Raw genomic sequence first — 24,119 nt, forward strand, 5'->3', positions numbered from 1 at the left:
GGCCTCCACACCGAGTGAGGGCAGAGGCGGCCTGGGAGCAGCCTGAGATGCCCAGCACCTGGAGGCCGGGGTGACAAGGAGGGCATTCCCTGCCAAGGTGCTTGGACAGGAAGCTGGGGTCACTGGGCAGGCAGGTTGGCCCAGGGACCTCACCCAGGAAGGGCCGCGCGTCTGTGAGCTGGTGGGTGCGGAAAAGCAATGCCAGGGGACTCTTCATCACACAGATGGCGTCACCCTGAGTCTTCCAAACCCCAGCTCCGTGCACACTCCCCAGCGGAAGCCCCCCACGCGCTTCGTGGGACGCGGCATAAGTCAGGCAGGGTGGCTCAGTGCCCATGCTGGCCCCGTCCACAGAGCCCACTCTCTCCGCCCAGCCCCGGGCTCCCCGTTCAAGGCGGCACAGGAAGAGCTGGTGAGTTTGGACGAGATCAGGGACTGGGACCCCCAGCCATGATCCACCAGGTTAGCTTCAATAAGCCCCACTTCTCTGCCCCCAGCGGGAGCCTTGGGCCCAGCCCCCTGTGACCGTCTGTTTGGGCCCAGGGGCTGCGCACCACTGCCCCCGTACAGGCCCCTCCTAAGCTGAGCATGGGCGCCCGGCCGTGGGGAGGAGGGCGCTGCTGGGAGGCTCTCAGCTTGCTGTTCCCCACCCGGTCCCCACTCCCGGAGGGATCCGCTCTTCCACTCGGACTATGAATGGAGATCGTCCGTTTGTGGCAGGAGGATCCAGACGTCGCTGGGGAGGCATACTCAGCACTGTGGCCAGCGCACGTGCCACTCCCGGCCACCCAACACGGCCCCACCCTGCCCACCACACCGCAACAGCCGAGTCTTCTCGGCACGGCGACGGCCGGGCTAGCGTGTGCCCGGCACAAGCGGGGTCAGAGAAACACCACCAAGGAGGATGAGATGCAACTCTGTGGCTTTACCGCAATTCAAGGCAGCGAACCTGAGCCTTAACACGGGACTCATCCCGTGGGGGCTTGTCCGGGGTCTGGACGGACAACTGAAAGGAAGGCTGCCCCTCCCTCACCGCCTGGCCCAGGGTGGGGGCCCCGGGACCCCAATACTCCTGCCCAGGCCCCTGCGACCGCACCTTCTGCCTGCAGCCTCCTGGACCCTCCAGAGCAGCTGCCTCTCCTCCTGGGCTGGCACTGCCCCTCGCGGAATGAGAGGGAAACACGCTGTCTTGGGAGGTAAGGCTCAGCGTTCCTGACCGTCAGAGGCGATCCGAGCGGGGTGGAAGGGGGCCGGGGTCCCTCTACCGCACCGACTTCCTCCCTGGATGGCGGAGAAGGCTGGCCCAGGTGCCCCCACCCTCCACAAATGGTGACGTGCCCCCCCAGCTCAGAAACAGGGCCCACAGGGACACTCAGAGCCGACTGTCCAGGAGCTGTGCCCCACTCACCCCCACGGGGGACAGTCCCAGCCAGAACCCCCATCCCGCCCGTGGGAGCAGCGAAGGCAGACGGCAGCAGCCACAGAGCCGGGAAGCTCTTCGGGGAGGGGCCCCCCCTCGCCCCCAACCCGCTTCTCCGGTTGTGCAGGGGAGGGTCTGGACTGCAGCCGTGGGCAGAAGGGCCTGCTGTTGCCCTGCCAGGAGGCCTGGGGGCTGCTCAGTTCAGGTAGGTGCCGGCCCAGGCAGGGCGTTTCCGTGAACTGTATCACCGGACCCGCCATCTTCTCCTCGAAGACAATGACCTGGGGGACACGGCCAGTCTGTCTCGGAGCCAGATGGGGCCCGTCAGGACTTCTGTCCTCTCCTGCCCGCCAAGAGCCCCCGGAGAAACACCGTGAGACAGGGAGGGCAGGGATGAGAAGGGGTCCCAGGAAAAGTGCTCCCACCTGGTTGAGGCCTTGGTCCAACCAGGCACCTGGGAGGTAGAGGGTCTCCTGGGGCCCGATGTTCCAGTAGCGTCCAAGGTTTTGGCCGTTGATGAATACAACCCCCTTCTCCCAGCCCTTTAAGCAGAGGAGGGGAGGTGTTAGTTGACCACATAAACCACCGAACGTAGAGTCACACGGGAAGCAGAGGCGCACACAGGCCCTGAGCTCTCCTCTTAGCTTCCCAGGGACCAGACTCGTCCCAATAGCCTCTCGGTACCGGGAGGGGAGCGCCAGAGCCCGTTCCCTCTAGCGCTGAGCCCCGGCAGGGCACCCGGACCACCGGAGCCCGGACCTGAGAAGCCCACCAGGTGGTGCCTCTGCTCTGACCCCACCCTCACCCAGGGAGGCCACGACGGAGACCCTCCGGGCACACGTGGTAGGGGGGCTCCAGGAGGCCAAGCACCAGGCTGGGGGGCCCAAGGAGCGGAGCCCAGAGCACCTGGCAGGCAGAGCTACCAACCTCCAGCTTCACAAAGGTGTCACAGGGGGATAGGGAGACTAACAGCAGCCCCGAGAAGAAAGCAAGGAACACGGGCACGTCAGGGACAGGGTTCCACTTGTCTGCGTGGAACCTATGGGCAGGACAGAAGATGAGGGATGGGGGGCGCCTTCTCAGGTCCTCCCCGCCCTGTGAGCGGCACAGCAGTGGCAGCTGGGGGGAGGAGCAGGGGAGCATCCGGGCTCCGGTTCTCAGGCCGTGGCGGAGGGGTGCGGGGCGGGCACCAAGCCTGGGGCAGCCTCAGGCCTCCTGGCTCTCCTGCAGGCCGTCCAGCTGCTCCCACGCTCTGCAGGGCAGGACCCACCTCTGAAAGAAGCTCTTCTTCATATCCAGGCTGTAGATTTTGAACTTTTTCAGGGGAGAATCATTCAGATAGATATTTCCAATTAAACCTGTGGGGACGAGGCAGAGACACTGAGCGAGGCCGACGGTGGGGGGACGGCTGACCCGCCGGCTGGGCACATACACAGAACGTTTCTGGAAAGTTCAACAAAGGACTCCTGCTGAAGGGCCAGCAACCCCTAGGGGGCTCTTTGCACGCATAAAACCTTTCCCTGCAGCCCCAAAGCCATGAGAGCAAGTGATAGCAGCGCCTGCCAGGCCCTAGTGTGCAGGGAAGGAGGCGCCCGAGGGCAGTGTCGGCCTCCGGCCCCTGGGAGGGGGACGCTCCCTTTTGGGGGCTGAGAATTCCAACACCATGAAAGGAGGCCTCCAAGAGGTCACAGTGGCTCCAGCCTAGCTTCGAGGTCTGTTCAGTGGAGTCCCAGACGAAACAGACCTAGTAACTCAGCCAGAAATCTTCTACACAAGCCAGCATTAAAGGTTTTTTTCAAGTATTTAAATTGTGAACAGACAGCACCGTGGCCAGGACGCCCGAGGCTAAGGCACTGCACACACTTGAACAGTGACTTCCCAGCACCTCGGGGTGGGACCCACTGGGTGTCCTGCATCCTCTCAGTCACAGAGCGGCTGAGTCGCCAGATTGGGAACCCAGACAGGCTGGGGGTGTTCAGAGGGCTGCAGACCCTCCTGAACTGCAGGTGCAGGTGTAGGGGGTGCACACGGCTCTGGACAGGAGGTCTGTGAATTGTGAACACTGAACCCTTCCAGAGGACAGGACTGCGCACCCCTGGCAGGGCCTGCGACTGGGCAGGCTGCCATGCTCTCTGCCCCCAGGAGAACAGAGGAAGTAAGGGCGGCCAGCACCACGAGCTCCTTAGGGAAGAAGCTGAGACCTAGGGAGGAACCCGGGGGGCTTTCGGGGCGGGGAGCGGAGGGGAGGGGAAGCACACCGAGGCCCTTCTGGAGGGGCACATCCCCAGGACACAGGAAGGGCCCGGGGCTGGGCCACATCACTTCCCCCGAGGTGACAAAAGCAAACAGCCCCGAGCGCTAGGAGGCCACCAGGCTTGCTCCAGGGTAGGATTTATTGTCCGAGGTTCTATTTCCTAACTTACATGAAACCACCCACATTTTGATAAATGATGAGAAAGAGGCAAGTTCAAGCAGAGTTTAGAGCCCGGTGGGATATTCCCGCGGGAGGGCCGCCAAGAGCAGGCTGTCCACCTACGTCCTGTACCCTCCTCCCCAGCACAAAGGAGGTCACCCAGAGGTTCCCAAGGTGGATCAAAAGGAAAGTCAGTGTGAAGAACCAAGAAGACACGGGTGCTACACCACGTCCCTCCAGGGGGCCTCCGGGACCCACCTCCCTCCAGGGGGCCTCCGGGACCCACCTCCCTCCAGGGGGCCTCCGGGACCCACCTCCCTCCAGGGGGCCTCCGGGACCCACCTCCCTCCAGGGGGCCTCCGGGACCCACCTCCCTCCAGGGGGCCTCCGGGACCCACCTCCCTCCAGGGGGCCTCCATGACCCACCTCCCTCCAGGGGGCCTCCAGGACCCACCTCCCTCTAAGGGGTCTCCACGACCCCACCTCTCTCCAGTGGCCTCCATGACGCCACCTCCATCCAGTGGCCTCCATGACCCCACCTCCATCCAGTGGCCTCCATGACCCCACCTCCGTCCAGTGGCCTCCGGGACCCACCTCCCCACGATGGGCCCCCATGGCCCCATCTATGGCATCAGCCTCCATGACCTGCAGGTGCTGCTGTGGAGAAGGGACAGCCACGCGTGTGCTGTGACCCACCTTTGCGCTGATCGTCAATATTAGTCCCGTAGTTGACTCGCCCGCGATTCTCCACCAAGATCCTTAGCATCGTGAACCCCTGCTGGGAGCACAGAGGGCACTGACGAAGCCTGCATCGTGAACCCCTGCTGGGAGCACAGAGGGCACTGACGAAGCCTGCATCGTGAACCCCTGCTGGGAGCACAGAGGGCACTGACGAAGCCTGATTCCCAACCACCAGGTCACAGCTGTGGAGCCCCAGTCCTCTCTAAACTCTGAGGACGGGATGGGGGTCCCTGCTCATCAGAAAGCCATGCCCACCCCCAGCTCTGTGGCTGAGCAGCCCCCTCGTCCAGGCCTCCCTCCAGGCCTCCCGCCACACCTGCCCAGGAGGCACCTGGCACCAGCCTCCCAACCCCGGGGACAAACCTGGATCGAGGGGATGACAACCTTCTCCCTCTTATAGTCCAGGAACCCTATGGAGACCGTGTTCACAAACACCTGCCAGAGGAGCAGACAAGACCCCCCCCGTGTCAGCCTGGGGGAGGCGTGGGGGTCCCTGCCGAGCACTCAGAGGTGATGGCACAGGGGCCAGGGGGAAACGAAGGCCCCAGGTTCCAGTGGGCAGCACGGCCGGCGGGGATGGGCCATCTCCGCACACGGGTGCTGCACATGAGAGCCTCAGGGGAGGGGTCTGGTGTGCGGTGGGTCACGGCAGTTCAGAGGGTCGCCCCTACCTGTCCCCGGTCCCGCACATAGGCACTGAGGATGCCGGAAGAGGTGATGGTGGTCTCGTACAGCGTGTACCCTAAAGACTGCCCGTTTCCCCCATTTATCGGGAGGTTCTCCATGTTGACCGGCTTCTCCGAGGTGACTGGCTGCACAGACACGAGACGGGAGGCAGAGGCTCAGCACAGAGAGGCGGCCTCGCCTTCTGGGGGCGCGGGGAGCCGGCAGCCCCTATGGGGGTCAGCACGCGGGGGTGGAACGTTTTCTCTATTTGACTTCTATTACACAATCAAGCTCCACAATCCTGATTTTGGTTTCTCGTCACAGTCTGCAAGGCTCTCCAGGCTCTCGGGGACAGCGACGGAGGGCACGTGATAAGGACAGAAGGCAGGCTACGCACGGTGGCCTCGGCGCTTTGTGACCAGCGTCATCTCTAAGCTGGCGCTGGGGAATGCGCCCGGCCTCCTCCCTCCTCTCTGCCTACTGCCCGCTGTGCTACCAGCTCCTCCTCTGGTTCCCTTCGTCCCTCCCGCTTCTCCCCCATGTGCGTTTGTCCTCTTTCCTCTGAGCTCTAAGGTTGGGGAGTGGAGCCCAAGGCGGTGGCGCTTCCTCTGGGCCAGCCCATCCCGCCAGCAGCACACACCTCCTCCAGGTAGGGCAGGGCGTCCCACAGGGACAGGTATAAAGCTGGCATCACTGGCTCATACACCGTCTTGGGAAGAAGGTCAGGTGGGGCAGGAAGCGGGGCCCCTGCAACACAAGCAGACTGCAGAGCCGTCCCCAAAGGACCCCAACAGTCGTTGTGCCTCCAGCGCCCGCCCCCCGGCCCCAGCTCCTGCCCCAGCCCAGCAGAACAGGCCCCTCCCAGCCCGCCGAGACCCCGCCAAGAAGACGAGGCCAGGAGGCAGGTAGGCAGGGGCTTGCTCACATCCTCAGGAACCTTGACACCTAGGAGAAAGTGAAGCGGCAAGACCCCAACTCGGATGAGAACAGTCACTCAGACCTGCCTGTCCTCGTTCCTGCACGCGCATCACCTGGGGCTGAGGCGGGGGGTGAGGGGTTGGGGGCAGAAGAAGCAAGTCTCCTGGGGTCTCAGAGCAACAGCCGGCCGGCGCCTGCGCCTGCAGCTACCTGAGACAGAGCCGAAGGACTCCCGGAGCCCTGTGTACTTGGCCGTGTAATCCCCGGCCTCCGTCAGCACCGCGTCATAGTCTGCAAGACACTAGCCGTGTCACGGGCCTCAGCCCCCAGGACAGCATTGTGGAGGCAAAGAGACAGGAGGAGCTGGTGGGGCAGCAGGGTCCTCTCCCTAGCAATTCGGGAGGCAGAACACTTGATGTGAGCCGTCAGTCAAAATACCACATGCGCTAGACACTACCGAATGCCCCCAAACTGCCCAGACCCCACATTCCAGGCAAGGGGCCAGGGTGACCTCATCCCAAGGCTCTGAGGAGGGGAGGGGCTACCCCCACCTGAGGGCCTTCCCTCCCGGCCTTGGCCTGCCTCCTCTCCCCAGCTGGCATGCAAAGGCCCAGGCACGTCAGCTGGCTTGTCACCTACGGCCCTGGCAGCTTAAAAGTGACAGTCCGGACAAAACCTTGCCTTCACATTAGAGGTGCCAGCCACTGTCCCCAAGGGATGCCCCGCGAGAGCCCAGGCACGGGCGTGGGGCGCCACGTCAGGGGTACTTGCCGTAGCTGGTGACATCGGACTTGTAGTCCTGGAAGTGCACGGCTCCGTTGATGAAGCCAAAGTTGGTGCCACCGTGGAACGTGTACAGGTTGATGGATGAGCCAGCGTTGATGATGGCCGACACGGTTTTCAAAACCTCTGTGGGAGGAGAAGGGTGCAGAGAGCTGGCGCCCGGGACGCTGTGAGCCCGGTCCCCGCTCAGGGTCCCCCTCACAGCTCTGTCCTTAGGTGTCCCTAAACCCAACCGCAGTCCATGGCGGGAGGACGGGACCCCGGCCCCAGAGCCCGGCTTCCAGCTGCTTTCAAGTCCCAGGCAAGTCTGCACCTCACACGGGCTGCAGCTCAGGCCCACCTGGCTCAGTTAGCGAGACCTAATTAGAGACACGGTTCTGACCACCTCCCCGCCCCACCTGGACTGGAAAATGAGCCCATGACACAGACAGAAACAGCGGAGGAGGAATATGAATGGTTAATAAATATCTGTAACAGAGTTTAAAACCCCGGCACTGGTCAAAGAAATGAGACTTACACAAGGACCTATCAGACAGCAAACGCTGACATCATTTAACGCTTGGTGTTGATGAATCTGAGGGGAATGGGCATCTCGTGTAACGGGGGGGGGAGCGGTGTCCTATTCCTGGCGGGCAGTTTAGTTAACACAGATCAAACCCGCGTGGAGGAAGGACTACTGCCAGCAACTTATCGCAGGGAAACATGCCAGGTGAGCCAAACTGACGTGCAGGATCGCCCGCTGCACTGGGTCCGTGAACACAGACCCTGGAAGCACCCAGGTCCTCATCAATAAGAGATCGTGGGTACGACACCAGCCCAACGGGGTTCTCTGCATTCTCTAGAACAGGGGTGGAATCCACACCTCACAGTGTAGGCAGCTGGGCTTCCGCGTGTCTCACTGGAACAGGCAGGCGGAGCAGACACACCCTCACCTGCCCACACCTGCCCACACCTCTACCTGCACGTGCACCCGGGAGGGCAGACAGAGAGACAGAGGGTGCCCGCATTACACACATCGAAACGTCTGCTCTGGGCTCCGGGGTTTTTATTTCTCCTTTATACATGTCCTGCATTGGCTAGACGTTTGCGATTGGCATGCATTACTCCAGAGCAATTATAGAGACACCCCAAAGCCATGTCTGACCGCTCGTTGTCACCTGTCAAGACAAACAGCTCTGGACGCTCAGGGCTGACTGTCCACGCAGAGACTCCCGGAGCCTCACACCCTCAGCTAATTCACATGGATTAGCACCTTATTTGGAACTTATTCCTGCGTCTGAGGCCAGCACACATGCTGGACGGGGGTCCCACAGGCACCCACCTGCGGAATCCAGGATGCTGTGGGGACCGCCCCACGAGTCAAACCAGCCCGTCCAGCACTCCATCACCATCCTGGGCTGGACGCCCTGTGCACCACAAAGTGAGAAGTTAGCCGGCACCTCCGTCCTCCCGACCCTTCCCTGGCTGCACACCTGGGCTTCGAGGCCGCTGCCAGCAGAGCACAGGGGAGCCCCCAGTGCACCCGCACTGGCTCGTCCTCCACGTGCGGCCGCCACGTGGCAGGGGGTGGATGGAGCTGCCGAAGTGGGCACGGCAGGCCCGGGGCCTTAATGTGGTTTTGATGCTGCATGCGGTGCTGGTGGGGAACCCGGGGACCTGCCCGAGGTGAGCTTTCTCCAGAACGCAGCACCTGACCTGCAGTCCTGACAGCGGCTTGCTGATCAAGCCGCGTGTGTCCTCTTCAGGGCAGGAGGATGTTCTACCGGGGAAACCCCATCTCTGAGAGCCACACCATGGACACAGACCCTCAGATGCTGCGTCCCTCTGGCCGGAGGAGTCAGGGTGCTGTGGAGCGGCCCCGCTCCCGGGTCTAGCTTGGTTTCAACGGAAGTATGCAAAACTGGACCAGAACATGAGAGCGTTCCAGCTTCCACAGTGCAGGCTCTGCAGCCCGGCCCCCCAGCCTCGGCCAGGACGCTCGAAGGTCTAACACTGCTTCGGCACCCTGAGGCTGCACAGGACCGCCCCCGGGACGCAGCGGCCATGCCCAGGCCCAGCTCCGCTCTGCCTACGTGCACAGAAGCAGCAGGGGAGGTGCTGCCCCGACGGCGGCCCCGTAGCTTCCGCGCCACAGAGCCTTCCTCCCGCCCCGAGCGCCCCCTGTGGCTGTCGGCCTGGCGTCCGGGGCCAAGGCACACAGCATCACCGCCCCAGCCAGGGGGCGGCAGATTCAGGGTCTGTTGAGCAGAAGGTCCCGACCATGCCGTGGGAGAGGCCACATAAGTCACGACAATTTTCTAGCAAGGCCCGGGGCTTGGTTTTCTTAGGGCTGCCTACCTCCCGAGGGGACACTCGTACCACATTTGGGTCACTAAAGAGAGTCACTACGTCACACAGGTCAGCAGCCTCCAGTGCCAGGAGGGACCCACCTGAGGGCTGGGCTGAGCCGTCCACCAAACGGCCCAGGTCACCGTGGCTCAGGGCTGGCTCGGCACCGACTGTGCTACATGCCCTGACCTGCCACTGCCGGGGGACACCGCCTGGAGTCTGTGTCCTCAACTGTAAAACGGCTATACGGAGGCCAGTCACGTGGCTACTGGGACAGTCACATGAGATGAGGCACCTGGAGCCCTCAGCACACGCTGCCTGGCCCTGGGAAGCGCCCAGAGACACCCGCATCCAGGCTCCCGTCACTGGACACGGGCCGGGCCGGCAAGGCGCAGCCAGACACCCTGAGTGAAGCGGAGCAGGGCCACCAGTGACCATCTGCAGGGGCCTCTGATCTGAACAGGGACAAGTCCACGGCCCCTTCTTGGAGAAAAACACGTGGCTGAGCAGCGGGAGAGAGGCCGGTGGCCACGGGCGCTATGGACAGGCCAGCCAGCCTGGGGCCACCTCTCCACAGACGACTCTGCAGGCGCCCGTGGGGAGCATGGGTGTTCTGGGGGCTCTCCAAACATCATCCCTTTGACCCTCATACGGCCCTACGAGTAGGTGCCAGCACTATCCCCACTTCACAGAAGAGGGAAGAGAAGCTGAGGGTCACAGCACCGTCCTTGTCCTGGACAACATCAAGGACGACCCTACTCAGATCCTGGGCAACTACGTACCTAACACGTCTCTTCCAAGTGGGTCACAAACTCCCCGAGGGCAGAGACCCTGTGGTCGCGGACCCACGCCCAGCAAGCACGGTACAGGGCGTGGGAAGGAGGGAGGGGGCTGGGCCTGTACCCACCTGCACGCTGTCGCCCCCAGTCTGCTGAGCAGCCCGCCGGGCCCCCCCATCCTGCTTCCTCCTGGGCACCCCCCTCCCGTCCCTCTAAGCAGCACATGGCGGCCCTCAGCCCTGGGGGCTTCACACTGCCCTGGGGGCCTCCTGCGGCCGAGCCTCTGGACGCCACCTCTGCTCTAAAAAAGGAGTAGCTGGAACGGGAGGCACCCCAGCACCCCCGCCGGCATCTATTCTCGGGGTGGGGGGAGCGAACCCTCCAACAGCCCCGCCGGGTACAGGCCTCAGGGCGGCATCCAGGCCCCGTACACAACACAGGGTGAAGGCGGCCTCCATGCTGCCAATGGGCTGCCTCAGCTGGACCTTCTCTCCCCTTAGGGGAGAGGAGAAATCAACAAAACAGGACTTCACTGCAAGTTCCCACCAGCCCCATGGATGCTGAGATACATCCGACGCGCCTCTCTCCTCTGGCCTGGGTGGACCAGGCCCCCGTCTGGCAGGTGACAGCAGTGTTTCTGGGCTCAGAGCAGCCTGACCAGTGAAGGTCAGACACAGGGCAGGGACGTGTCTCTCCCCTCGATCCCCAGGGCCCACACTGAGCCCATCTGGGGCCAGCTGAGTCCACAGAACTCTAGTCAAGAGGCCTCTGTGAGCACACCCGCCCACAGCTTCAGAAAGGGCCCCTTCTCAGGAGGCTGGAAACCACCTCCGAGCACCAGCTGACACAGCGACCCTCAGAGCAACCGTCACACCGCTTCCGTCGCCAGGGGCAGGCCACACGGGTGCGGCGTGGGCCGTGCAGGGGGAAGGGGGGCTGAGAGCTGCAAGGCTGGGCCCAGAGGCCCCCTGGCCCAGCTAAGCTCCTGACACCCAGGCTCGGCTCAGCTCACCTCCTGACTCACCTGGACACTCAGCAGAAAGGTGGTTAAAAACTGCAGCTCGTTTTGTGACTGTAAGTTGATGGTGGCTAGCACTGCAGGTGGAAAGGAGAAGAGAGAACAGCTGTCACCCAAAAGCCAGGAGAACTCAGAATTCCCCTGACCATTCTCAACTCACCTGCAAATAAATTAATCTTGACACCATCTTCCACCTCCAACCAGAGTTTAGTTCCTCTGACACTAGGAGACTTAGCCGGTTCATCTTGGAAATTCCACCACTCAGCACAGACCTCACAGAGATCCACTTGCTAAGCATCTGTGCTCGATTTATGGAATTTTTACAACCAGAGTGTGCATTTCTGTTAATTACTCCTTGCAGGAGCCCGGAGTCTGACCTTTACTTTGCACCTCCGGCCTCCGGCACTGGGTGATGATCTAAGTGAAGATTCCCCTTTTACATCTCAGATGAGAGCTAGTTTTCTGTCCCACCGCAGCAATACTTTCCATGGCTTTCCACCAGGGAGAGGTATGCCCTAGAAAGATGTGCTATGTGTTGCCCACGGCCATGGACGTGACCGAGCCCAGAGCAGAAGTTGGCTCTGAGGCTCCTCGCCTGCTTCCTGTGCCTGGACAGGGGGTCTCGCACGCCCGGGCCTGAGCTCTGCTGCACCCGGGAAGGCGGACGGTCACTGGACCAGCCTGCCGCCCAGCCACCCTGACGCCCTCCTGTCGGACCTGAGCCCCGATCACCAGTGATTAGAGACAAACAAACGGCAGGAGGGACTCCGGGAGACCAAACAACCTGCCCCAAGGTCACAGCGCCGGGAACAGGCCCACCCGATGTGGGTACCCCGCATCCAGACCCTCCTCACCTAAAGTGGAGACCCCTGAAGACAGGGGGCCGGTCTGAACCAACCCGGCAGAAGAAACCTCGGAGCCCAGCGCACCTGCTCCCATCCCTCCCCCACCCCCAACAGCCCAGCGAACACAGGTGAAGGAGGTGGCGGCCACAGGGAGAACGAACAGGGCGGGAGACACAGCAGAGGCCACGGTTCACCTTGGGAACTTGAAAAGGGTCTGGGGGCCTGTAACCAGCCTTGGGGAGCGGAGGTGACCCACCCACCCCAGCCCAAGGCCTCCTGCGGACCCTGCCTCCCACCCCCCTCCAGCCTCCCCACCGCCCCGTGGCCGGCCCCCCAGGAAAGCCAAGCGCGGCGGCCCCAGGCACCAGGGCCTACGGGACAAGGACAGCTCAGGAGGCGGTTCCTGCCCCTTCCTGCCCCCAGATACCCACCATGACGGCCCAAAGGGCTCCCCTCCGGAGTCAATCCCACGAGAGACAGCCCTCCCAGCCCCACTCCTGGCTCCCCACAGCGGGGACCACTGGTCACAGCTGCTGGCAAGTACGCTGTGAGAAAAGAAATGTATCCACGAAGAACGTGATGCAGGAAACAGAAGGACTGGGGGAAGAAAGTTGAGGCGGTCACCCAGAAGGTAGAAGGAAACAAGCAAAGCAGAGAAGAGACAGGACAGCACAGCAGGGAGAGGCCACCACAAGCGTCAGATCCGCGAAGGGGCGAGTCCCTCAGACACCCTGAACCCGAATCCCACAACAGGACGTGCTCGTCCTCTGGCAGCGACAGCAGATCGCAGAAAACGACAGGACGACAGCTTCAACGTCCCAGGACGTGGGACTCCAGGGGACCCTGGCTGCCATTAGGCTGGGGACAGTGGGGCGCTGGTGCCATTGGACTGGATCAGAATCCGACACACAGAGGCGCCTGAAAACACCATGATGGGGGTTTGGAAGCTGCTGGTAAAGTGTTTGTTTAAGAGAGAGACAAGGAGAAGGAGGGACAGAAAAGAACTTAAAAGGAAAGTTAAACCAATGAGATAACTACACTGGAAGCGAGTCGACCACACTGTCCAGAACAACGGTCGCAGCGCCCGGCCGCGTTTACGTGTCGAAACGCAGGCCCCGAGCATCGCATCCATGAGGGCTGGGGAGGGCGGGGGGCGTGAGGGGGGGGCCTGCCCCAGGAAAGCTGTGGGGCAAGGGTGGCAGGAGAGACCTGAGCCCTCAACCGGAACAAGGGTTTTACGTCCCTAAGTACAGAGCTCTCTGTGTGTGGTATTTACAGTCATGGAGGAAGAGCCAGGAGGGAATGCTATAGCTCAGAATGGTCACTCCTGGGCAGGCGAGGCTTCTTCATAAGCATCTCTAAGGTTTTACTTTCACACCTTGTGAAAGCCTTCCTGTAATCACATTTTTAACTAATTGAACAAAGTCAATCCAGGTGGCAGGCGTGGGGCAGGGGCCGGGGTCGGGGTGAGAGGCAGGGTCTGCGGTGGACGGGGCGTGGGGACCAGCAGCCCAGGAGGCCCCCTGTGCGGACGTCGCGGCTAAAACGTGCTCCCGCCTCCAGAGGGTCCCGCCCGCAGGACTCAAGCCCCACAGCCCCTCCCAGGCCCTGACCCGACCCCGACAGGCAGACCGCGGGGAGCCTTGGAAGCCGCCACGGGGACACAGCGCCACCGCGTGGACACGACGGGAAACTTGTCGGGAGGAGAACAGGACCGAGCGAGCTGCGCGAGCTGCGCGAGCTGCGCGAGCTGCGCGAGCTGCGCGAGCTGCGCGAGCTGCGCGAGCTGCGCGAGCTGCGCGAGCTGCGCGAGCTGCGCGAGCTGCGCGAGCTGCGCGAGCTGCGCGAGCTGCGCGAGCTGCGCGAGCTGAAGGTCGGAGAAACGGTGCCCCAGACCACCAGTGAGAAGAAAAGGGACCAAAGGCCCCATCAGACGGGTCAGAGGTGATGAGCACGACAACTTCAATGTGTCAGGTGGAGGTCACTGTGACCTTGCAAAGGGTGGTGTCGGCGGAGAGATGACCACAGGACCTAAGACAGCAGGAAAGGGGCCGGGGAGCCAGTGAGCGTGGACGCGGGGAGAGTGGTTACAAGCGGGGACAGAGAGACAGCTCTGTGGGGAACGGGTCGGGGGGCTTCTCAGGAGGAAACAGCTACACAGGCGTGTGCGGGCGGGAAGGACCCAGGGCAGGGAAATCAGGTGACATGGGCAGGGCAGGAGGAGAAAGGGCTTCGCTCCAGGTGGGGGCGTCTGACCTGGAAGCGGTGCCAGGTGGGGGAGTCCGCAGCAACAGGGAGAGAGGCGGAGCAGAGGCACGGATACGCGGGACAAGAGACACGCGCTCACCCCCGGACACCGCCGACCAGACGACCGGCCGGCGCTGTGGTCTGAGCAGCCCCGGGCAGGACTTGAGCGAGCTGTCCCCACGGGACACCCGGCACTTGGTCTGCCCGGCCCTCTTTGTAGGACCGTGTCCAATGCCCACTCCGCTGCCCCGTGTCCTGCAGGGCCCTGAGCGTCCCTGGTGCTCAGCGACTCGGCTATGCAAGCCCACCTCTCGCAGCCCCTCCAGCCCCGAGGCCCTGAGCTTTGGGGCCCAGCCCCATGCACGCAGGAGAACAGGCATCAGAGACTCCTTTGTGGCTAAGGCCATCTAGGGAGCACAGCCAGGCCAGGCCGCCGTCCCGTCCCCTGTCCCCATCCCTGCACACAGCCTCCAGGCAGGTACCTCCGTCCACAATCCCCTTGCTCAGGCCGTCCTTGTTGTGTGAGGTCAAGAGCAGCTCCACGATTCCCCGATCCTCCAAGGCCTGTGCGGGAGTGAGATGAGCCAACCTGTTGTTCCTCAAACCTCCTGCCACATCACACGCTGAACTCTCACCACGCGGCAGGCTGTCAGGCCCGAGGGGCGCTGGGCAGCTGGCTGCTGGTCCCGGATGGATGGCCTGTCAGAGCCACTCGGCAAGGCCACCAGGCAGAAGACTGAAGGGCTCTGGGTGGAGGGGCCGGGACCCCCAGGGCAGCCCACCTCTCCCTATGTTGGGCCTCGCTGCAGCCACGCACCCGGGGAGATGGGAGAGGCGCCTTGGAGGGTGCAAATCACAGGAGGAAACCGCAGCGGGAATGCGCGTGGTGCTGGGGCCGACCGGCGTCCTTCCCCGGGAGCAGCAGCCGTGGCTCAGGAACAATCACCATCATGCAGGCGTCCCTGCGAGCGCCTTGCACAGGCCGTCCTGGTCAGCCTCACGCCTGACATTTCACTGCAGGGTGAGGAGGCTCAGAGACAAGGGCTGCAGCATCCAGAGCTGGCGGGCAGGTGCGCACCTGAGCCAGTCCATCCCCGTCGGGCTCCGCGTGGGGCCTGAGGCCTGCGGACCAGAAACCCCAGCAAGGGCACCTTCCCGACATTTCTTCCTCAGGTATTATGACAAGACTGCTTATTTCAACCAAACTCCTTTGGAAAGAGGTGAGGCAGTGAGCAGTGACTAAGGCTCCCATCTGCCCGGAGGCCGTGAGGACACAGCAGAGAGGCCGTCATTCTCAGGACTTCAGTCGGGGGAGGCCAGTGCAGGATCGAAGCAGCCAGCCCGTCGCCGATGCTCAGCAGACCCTGCTCAGGCCCCCCTGTGCACGGCATTGGGGGGTGGGGGGAACACAACTTGACAATGTCCATCTCCTAGGGGCACAGACTGACCGCCTGCACCGCGAGGGACAGTCGCTGCCCCCGAGCACCTGCCACCCGCCAGGCAGAGCTGGCTGTGCCGACCACCTCACTGCTTCCCCACAGGGCCAAGACAAGGACGCTCCCACCTCTGCTGTGCGCGTGGAGACCCTAAGGCTCAGAGGGCAAAGTGCCCTGCCCGTGGCCGTCCTACGCAGACAGTCCCACATCTGCAGGGCCCCGAGGAAGCTGCACACGACTCAGGGCACATCCTCCCAGGGGCTTCAGTGATGATGGCGACTGCTCCTGAGCCGCGGCCGCCGCTCCCGGGGAAGGACGCCGGTCGGCCCCAGCACCACGCGCATTCCCGCTGCGGTTTCATCCTGTGATCCGCACCCTCCAAGGCGCCCCTCCCAACTCCCCGGGCGCATGGCTGCAGCGAGGACCAACGCAGGGAGGGGTGGGCTGCCCTGGGGTCCCGGCCCCTCCACCCGGAGCCCTGCAGTCTTCTGCTGAGCGGCTCTGACAGGCCGTCCATCTGCGACCACAGAGGCGTCCCTTTGTCCACCTGTCTCACATGCACCCCTTCCCAGACACCAGGGTCACGACTGGGCAGGGGAGGTCTCTGCGGGGCTGCGCCCATCCCCAGCAGGGCAGCTTCCTTCTCTGCAGCCCAGAGACTCAGTGAGCACCTGCTGGGGAAGCCCAGCCCAGGAGAGTCTCGGGGTGTGTGCTGGGGCAGTAGATGCCCTCCTGGCCTGAGCCCTGGCCGGGCTCCTTCCAGCCAACCCCAAGGAGGAGGCCAGGGTGTGACTGGGCCTGACCGTCAGGACTGATCTCTCCCCATCCAGCTTCAGGAACACCACCCTCCCCAGAGACAGCCTTGCCCCTACAACGGGGGCTTCTGCGGGGGGGTGGGGGGCAGGGGAGAGTGGGTAAGAACCTACAAGCCATCTGCAGGGACTAAAGGAATTCCAGATGGACACAACTCTGCCTGTGACAGCAGAATGGATGCCACTCAGGACACCAGGGGCCGGAGCAGCCCTAATTAAATTAGTGGAGTCACTGAGGCCACTTAAAGCTTCCTCGCCTCACAGAGGGGTCGACCCTTCCAAGTACAAAACACCGGTGTTGCTGATAACATCACGGTCCTGTTTACTGACTGCTCACTGGATGCTGGAACGGCACTGCGTCTGCAACCTCACTACACGCACAATGTGGAGAGGTAAATCCTCTCGTTAGCCCAGCTGCACAGAAGAGGAAGTGAAGGTTTAGAAAAATGAATGCAATTTATTCCAGGTCTCATTCACCAAGTGACAGGAACCACCTCTGAGCAGAAACCTGTTCTTCTAAGTGTTGCCCTGGGCCTGCCCCTCCCTGCTCTGACACACAGTCAGGGGCTCCCAGCCACCCACACGCTGGGATCAGATGTCTGAGCTCCACCCCCAAGACCCTTAGTTAATGGGATGGCATATGGCCTGGGCACAGTGAGTTTAAACGATTCCCCAGATGAAGCCAATGTGCAGCTGACAGTGGGGCCGCTGCTTTGGGTGCTGGAGTGAGAGGAGCAACCCACCCCTCCAGGAAGGCCTCCAGCCATCGCCCTCAATCAAGGTAGTTCCATTACTCTCAGCCCCATGTGCACTGTGATCCCCATTAAACTCAGCCAACAGAGGGCAAATAAGCGAGGACCCTGTTGGAATAAAGGTCTGGAGAAAAGATTCACCAATTAATAAATGGTGCTGGGTGACATCAGACCCTCACATTGCACCAGAGCCCAGAACACCCCACGAAGAGGTGACCCAAGTTGACTCTTACCTTCTTGACGTAAGGCATGTAGGCAGGGTCTTTGTTGTAGGGACCATACTCATTCTCCACCTGCACAGCAACGATGGGCCCTCCGTGCTTGTACTGGGAAAAGAGAGAACAATCAGAGCTGAGTGTGCAGTGGGAACCGTACTAGCTAATGTCACCACACTTATTGCCAATTATAGCAAAACAACCCATTAGAAAGCGCAAGTCTCAAAAGGTTTGGTATATAATTGAGTGGTGTCAGTAAGACAGGGAGTAGGAAGCGCCAGGCCCTCGTTCCCCTATGGAAACATCAAACAAACAACTGCACGCTGACAGAAATAACTTTATAGGAGCTCTGGAAACAAGTCAAATGTTTAAGCAAATGAGTGAATACCCAATCAAGAAAAAGACATGTTCAAAATGGTAGAAGATTCCATGGTTTCGATCACCTTTGTCCCACCCCCTCCCTGGCGTAGCATGGTGCAGTCAAAAGGACGCATCCCTATTTCCAGTTCCCTCCCTGAGGACAGAAGGAGCAAGATGGAACTTGTTTGCAATGTTCTGGGCTGTCTGTAGGCTCCCCAGGGGACTAGTTTCTGTCTCATCTGACTTTGAGGTCAGACAGAAAATGTTGGCATAGTTTGGACCTCAGGCTGGAAGCTGCAGAAGGCAGTGATGGGTCACAGCATGTACACATTTCAGCGGGACTACAAACCCATGGATGCCTGGGGGCAAAGGATTACAAAGGAAGGAAGGGAGGAAGGGAGAAAGGAAGGAAGGAAGGAAGGAAGAAAAGCATACACACAGGCCAGACAGGACATATGCCAAGAAAATATCTGAAAAGATCTTAAGCCTGCACCCCAGGCTGATCTCAAGGCTCAGGAGCCCACTAAATAGTAAAGGTGTCCCCAGAAGACAGCAAACACTGGGAGAGAGGGCTGTTTTTTATAAATGCCCAGTTTTCACCCAAAAAACACAAGGCATACAAAGGAACAGGAAAACGTAGCTCATTCAAAGGAACAAAATAAATCTCTAGAAACAGTCTCTAAAGAAGCTAGAAATAGTCTCTAAAGAAACACATGTGCTTAACTTACTAGACAAGGACTTTAAAACAGCTGTCATAAATATGCTCAAAGAGCTAAAGAAAAACATGGACAGAAATCAGGAAAAGGACTTACGGACAAAGTCAGAATATCAATAAAGAGACAGAAATGATTTTAAAAAAGAACGATACAGAAATTCTGGAGCTGAAAAGTACATTATCTAAATAGAAAAATTCACCAAAGAGTTCAACAGCAGATTCGAACAGGCAGAAGAAAGAGTGTGCAAACTTGACGGCAGGTCATTTTGAATTACTGAGTCTGACAGGCAAAAAGAAAAGAGAATGAAGAAAAGTGAAGAGAGCCTGAGAGACTTATGCAAATCAGTAAACAGACAAATATACTCATTACGGGAACCCCAAAAGGAGAAGAAGGGGGCAGAGAGATTATTTGAAGACATAATGGAGGAGACATGGATATACAAATCCAAGAAGCTTCAGTGCACTCCAAGTAGCATTAAACCAGAGACCCACACCAGTACACATTATCAAACTGTCAGAAGACAAAGAGAGAGTCTTAAAAGGAGCAAGAGAAAAGCAACGAGACATGTACAAAGGAGCCCCAACCTTGCAGGACATTTGGTCCTGTCCAAAACATCCATAAGACGTTCATTCCATAAGATATTTAGTTTATGCCAAAAGATCTGGTTCTATCCAAAATATCCATGAGCATATTTGGTCCGTGCCAAATGGTCTTGGACAGAACCAAACATCAAAGCCCTGTTAGTGTGGACCAAATGTCTTATGAACATTTTGGACAGGACCAAATATCTGCTAACTATCCCTAATAAGACTCTCAGTAGATATCTCATCAGAAATCTTGTAGGACAGAGGCAGTGGGATACTATATTCAAAGTGCTGAAGGAAAAAAACCTATCAAGTGAGAATTCTATATCCAGCAAAACTGTCCTTCAAAAGTAAAAGAGAAACTAAGACATTCTCAGACAAATAAAAGCTGAGGGAATTCATTACACCACTAGACTTGCCTTACAAGAAATGCTACACAGAGTTCCTCAAGTTGAAATGAAAAGATGCTAGATGACAACTCAAAACCAAATGAAAATATAAAGTTCTCTGGTAAAGGTAAATATGTGAAAAAATGTAAAATCCACTATTATTGTAATTTTAGCTTATAACTCCACTTCTTATTTTTTACAGGATTTAAAACAAGTGCATAAAAATATTATGAATCTATATTAATTGGTACATGATATATAAAAATATAATTTGTGACAGCAATAATATAAAGGGGCAGAGCTTTTAAAGCATAGAGTTTTTGTATGTGATTGAAGGTAAGTTGGTATAAATATAAAATAGAATGTCTTAACTTCAGGACAGTGTATATAATCCCCATGGTAACCACGACCAAAATATCTGTAGACGATACACAAAAGGGAAAAAAAAGGGAATAAAAACTTGTCATTAAAAAATCAACTAAATACAAAGGAAGGAAGTAATGGAGGAGATGAGGGAGAAAAAAAGCTATAAGGCATACAGAAAACAAACAACAAAAGTAAGTGCTTCCCTATTAGTAACTACTTTAAATGTAAATGGATTAAACTCCCCAACCAAAAACAGATTTACAGAATGGATTAAAAAAAAACCTGTTAGTTCTAATAAACAATTCAGCAAACCTGCAGGATACAAAATCAATGCACAAAAAAAATCAGTTGTTTCTATACACTACCAACGAATGCTACTTACGGTAGCATCAGACAGATTTAAATATTTATGAATAAGTGTAATCAAAGAGGCAAAATACTTAGACACTGAAAACTACAAAATGTTGCCAAAAGAAATTAAAGAGGATGCCAATAAATGGAAAGACATCCTGTGTCCATAGACTGAGAGACTTAATATGGTTAAGATGTCAGTACTACCCAAAGCGACCTACAAATTCAATGTAATCCCTGTCAAAACTCCAGTGTTTCTGAAGAAACCATCCTAAAATCCACATGGAATCTCAAGAGACTCTGAATACCCAAAGCAATGCTGGAAAAAAAAAAAAGAACAAAGTTAGAGGTCTCACACTTGCTGATTTCAAAACTTACTACACAGCTATGGTAATCAAAACAGTGTGCTACTGGCCTCAAGACAAACATACAGGACTTCCCTTGTGGTGCAGTTCTTAAGAATCCGCCTGCCAGTGCAGGGGACACAGGTTCAAGCCCTGGTCCAGGAAGATCCTACATGCCACAGAACAACTAAGCCCGTGTGCCACAACTACTGAGCCTGCACTCTAGAGCCTGTGAGCCACAACTACTGAGCCCAAGTGCCACAACTACTGAAGCCCGTGCACCTAGAGCCCATGCTCCGCAACAAGAGAAGCCACCGCAATGAGAAGCCCGCGCACCGCAACGAAGAGTAGCCCCCACTCACCACAACTAGAGAATACCCGTGCGCAGCAACGAAGACCCAACGTAGCCAAAAATATAAATAAATAAATTTATTAATTAAAAAAAAGACAAACATACAGACCAATGGAATAGAATAGAGGGCCCAGAAATAAACTCTCACACGTATGGCCAAAAGATTTTCTACAAGGATGACAAGACCATTCAATGGGGAAAGGACAGTCATCTTTTCAACAAACAGTGGTGAGAAAACTGGATATCCACGTGCAAAAAACGAACCTGGGCCCTTACTTTACACCATCTACAAAACTTAACTCAAAGGACATCACAAACCTAAATGTAAGAGCTAACACATTGAAACTCTTAGAAGAAAACACAGGGGAGAAGTTTCATGACACTGGATTTGGCAATGATTTCTGGGAGGTGGAACCAAAAGCACAGGCAACGAAAGGAAAAACAAGATACGTGTGACTTAACATTAAAAAGTTTTGTGAAAAAAAAAAAAAAAAAAAAAAAAAAAGTTTTGTGCATGGGGGCTTCCCTGGTGGCGCAGTGGTTGAGAGTCCGCCTGCCGACGCAGGGGACGCGAGTTCGTGCCCCGGTCCGGGAGGATCCCACATGCCACGGAGCGGCTGGGCCCGTGAGCCATGGCCGCTGAGCCTGCGCGTCCGGAGCCTGTGCTCCGCAACTGGAGAGGCCACAGCAGTGAGAGGCCCGCGTACCGCAAAAACAACAACAACAACAAAAAAAAAAACGGACAGATGTGCAGGTGACAAGCTTACCACCTCCTTCCTGTAAGGTGAGCCCAGGAAGTGATCCTCCGCTTTCGGAGAGGGTCTCCCAGGGCAGTGGGAGGCAGAAGGGCAGATCCCGCCACCTCCTTGCAGGAGGCTGATGAGGACCGCTCTGAAACGTCCCAGCTGAGCCAGAGGGCGTCCCTGTGAGCGCTGCAGACACTGACTACAACCGAGGTCACGGTGGAACCGGCAGGCCTCACACTGCGTCACAGCCAGCCCCTTGTCTTCCGTCCTACGTACGCACGTGTCCAGATCCAGACAGGACAGCATCGCCGCAACCAGACACGGCAGAGATAGCATCGTCAACTCCCGGGACGTGTGGCCTCCAGCGGCGACCAGGCCAGGCTCACACAATTTCAGGCTAACAAGGGTGTGGACAAGCTGGCACTCGAGGTAGGAACCTGCAGAAGCAGTTCTTTCCATCCCCAGAACATGAGTCCTCACTGGTCCCGGGCATCAGTAGTTTGGTTCCATACATAATGTACACTGTGACCCCACTCGGGCTGCCCTAAGCAAATGTTCAACTGAATCTGGGTCCAGGCCTTCATATCAAGATGCTGACCAAGAAAACACTCTGCCCATCCACATGGCCATGCCGGAGACCCTCACCCAGACGGACATGTTAAACTGCCCAGAAGACATAATCACACACAGAAACCTCCTCACTTGCGTCTAAAACACAAATTTCTCCTCATCACTTTCAAGATTCTGATGTGGCTACAGGCTCCCATGAGGTCCAGCTTCCTCGGCTGGACCCCATGAACTGCCCCCTCGGGGGTATTTAGGTCTCACCAGCCTTCAGCCCTGTGCACGCCTCCCTCAGCTGGGAGGTTTGGGGGCCCAAGGAGGGGCCCGCCCACTCTCCGGTCCCGGCCAGCGCCCCTAACGTCCCCAACCCGAAGACTGCCTCTTGCACCAACCCTGGAGCCCCACGAGCTTCAGCCCCCAGGAAATGAAACACTGTCCCCAGGTCTGCCCTGGCTTCCTGCATGTGCTCCTTGGCCTGGGCCCAAGGCTCTGGCTCCTGATTTGCTGGGAGAGGGCTTAATATTTCCAAAGGGCTGGGGCCTTCCATCCAAAAGCGAGTGGCTCATTCTGCAGAGATGCCTGGCCATCGTGCAGCACCCTGCAGCCTGTGGCACCATTGTAAGCCTGGAACCTCTGCCCTTCCCTCCTAGAAGGCTCTGGTAGGTCAAGAATGGGTCACGCACCCGGGCTCCAGCTGGCCAAGCCAGGCAGCATCTTCTACAGCCCGCAGGAGTTTGTATGTGAACAAGCGTTTACTAGAGGAAACCCTGAGACCCAATCGTGCAGCAATAAAAACTCCTCATTCGAAATCAACCACATACCAACAACAAAAAGTGACCGGATGTCACATGACACTGTGCTCTCACTTTGGGGAAAATTTCCATTGACAGCATCATAAATAGAAAAAGTGCCAAGAGAGGAAAGCTCTGTTAGCTAACCCCCAAGGCGCCCCTGATGACAAGACTCTGATCTCAGAGACACTCACGGAATCAGAACAAAAGGATTTCATTCAACAGGGCACAACGTATTGTAAATAAATGGGTTTTTAAAATCCAACACGTGGGACTTACCTACCAAGATAGACGAGAGCTGGGCTAGTTCTTACAGGACACAAAGACTCTACCCACACAGATTAAACGGAATTTGCTCCTGAGCCTACAGAGCTCAGGCTGATCCAACAGAAATAGAATGTGCTATTTGCTTACTTATTATAAATGTCGATCAAGATTTAAAATGAGTATCTCATATGGTCAGCAATTCTATGTACGGAAAAATCTCCAACAGATATTCACTATGACTTGGTTTGCAGCCATGGATGCTCTTCAGAAGGGGGCAGTTTAAATAACTCATGAGCCCAACGAACCAACAGGGTAACGTCTACAGCTGTCTCTATGTGCACAGAGCACTCTGGAGAGAAACTGTGATCAGGGAAGCCTCTGGGCAGGGAGAGGGGTGCCCAGGGGCCAGAACTAGGGGGCCTTATCTTCCCATTTATATTATTTGAAGATTTCATCCTCTTCCTAGATTACCTACCCACAAAATAGCCTTTGCAAGAACAATGCAGTGTGCTCTTGAAAGGCACAGCCCTGCTAACCGTCCCTCGGAGGGTGAGGGTGGGAGCATAGGGCACCCACCAAGGGTCTCCGTCCACGGAGCCCTGTTGAGAAACGTCTGCTTCGTTACCGTGAGCCTCTAAGGATCCCCAGCCCTTCCATCCCAGGGGAGGCACCACGTAAGGGGACTCCCTCTCAATGGCCTTTAACGTCCAGAGCAATCGATTTAAGCAAAAGGTAAAACCGAGTGCAGAGGGGGCTGCAAACACCCCGCTGCTGGGTGCCAGGGCAGGGCCTGGGCTCCAGGGTCCTCTGCAGGCCCCACGCGTTCTGAGACGGTCTCTCTCAGCCCCGGCATCTCCTGCCTCTTCATCAGAAGAGCATTCCAGGCGATACGATGGGGGTCAGGGTCACATCATCG

General features: G+C 57.9%; 1 protein-coding gene across 1 annotated transcript in view; it reads right to left on the bottom strand.

Moving 5' to 3' along the window:
• Positions 1–1,154: 1,154 nt before the first annotated feature.
• Positions 1,155–24,119, bottom strand: part of GLB1L2 (galactosidase beta 1 like 2) — a 32,799-nt gene continuing 9,834 nt past the window's right edge. Inside the window, exons 7-20 of the mRNA XM_032639639.1 lie at positions 17,392–17,484; positions 14,641–14,722; positions 11,073–11,143; positions 8,263–8,347; positions 6,930–7,067; positions 6,369–6,449; positions 5,881–5,987; positions 5,246–5,386; positions 4,938–5,009; positions 4,530–4,608; positions 2,691–2,778; positions 2,348–2,459; positions 1,846–1,962; positions 1,155–1,701 (exon numbers count right to left, since the gene is read on the bottom strand). Of these exons, the coding sequence (XP_032495530.1) occupies positions 1,405–1,701; positions 1,846–1,962; positions 2,348–2,459; positions 2,691–2,778; positions 4,530–4,608; positions 4,938–5,009; positions 5,246–5,386; positions 5,881–5,987; positions 6,369–6,449; positions 6,930–7,067; positions 8,263–8,347; positions 11,073–11,143; positions 14,641–14,722; positions 17,392–17,484 (1,563 nt within the window). The 3' untranslated portion in view covers positions 1,155–1,404. The remainder of the gene's footprint in view (positions 1,702–1,845; positions 1,963–2,347; positions 2,460–2,690; positions 2,779–4,529; positions 4,609–4,937; positions 5,010–5,245; positions 5,387–5,880; positions 5,988–6,368; positions 6,450–6,929; positions 7,068–8,262; positions 8,348–11,072; positions 11,144–14,640; positions 14,723–17,391; positions 17,485–24,119) is intronic.

The sequence above is a fragment of the Phocoena sinus genome, chromosome 8 (assembly GCF_008692025.1).
Source record: "Phocoena sinus isolate mPhoSin1 chromosome 8, mPhoSin1.pri, whole genome shotgun sequence".
In the NCBI taxonomy this organism is placed as follows: domain Eukaryota; kingdom Metazoa; phylum Chordata; class Mammalia; order Artiodactyla; family Phocoenidae; genus Phocoena; species Phocoena sinus.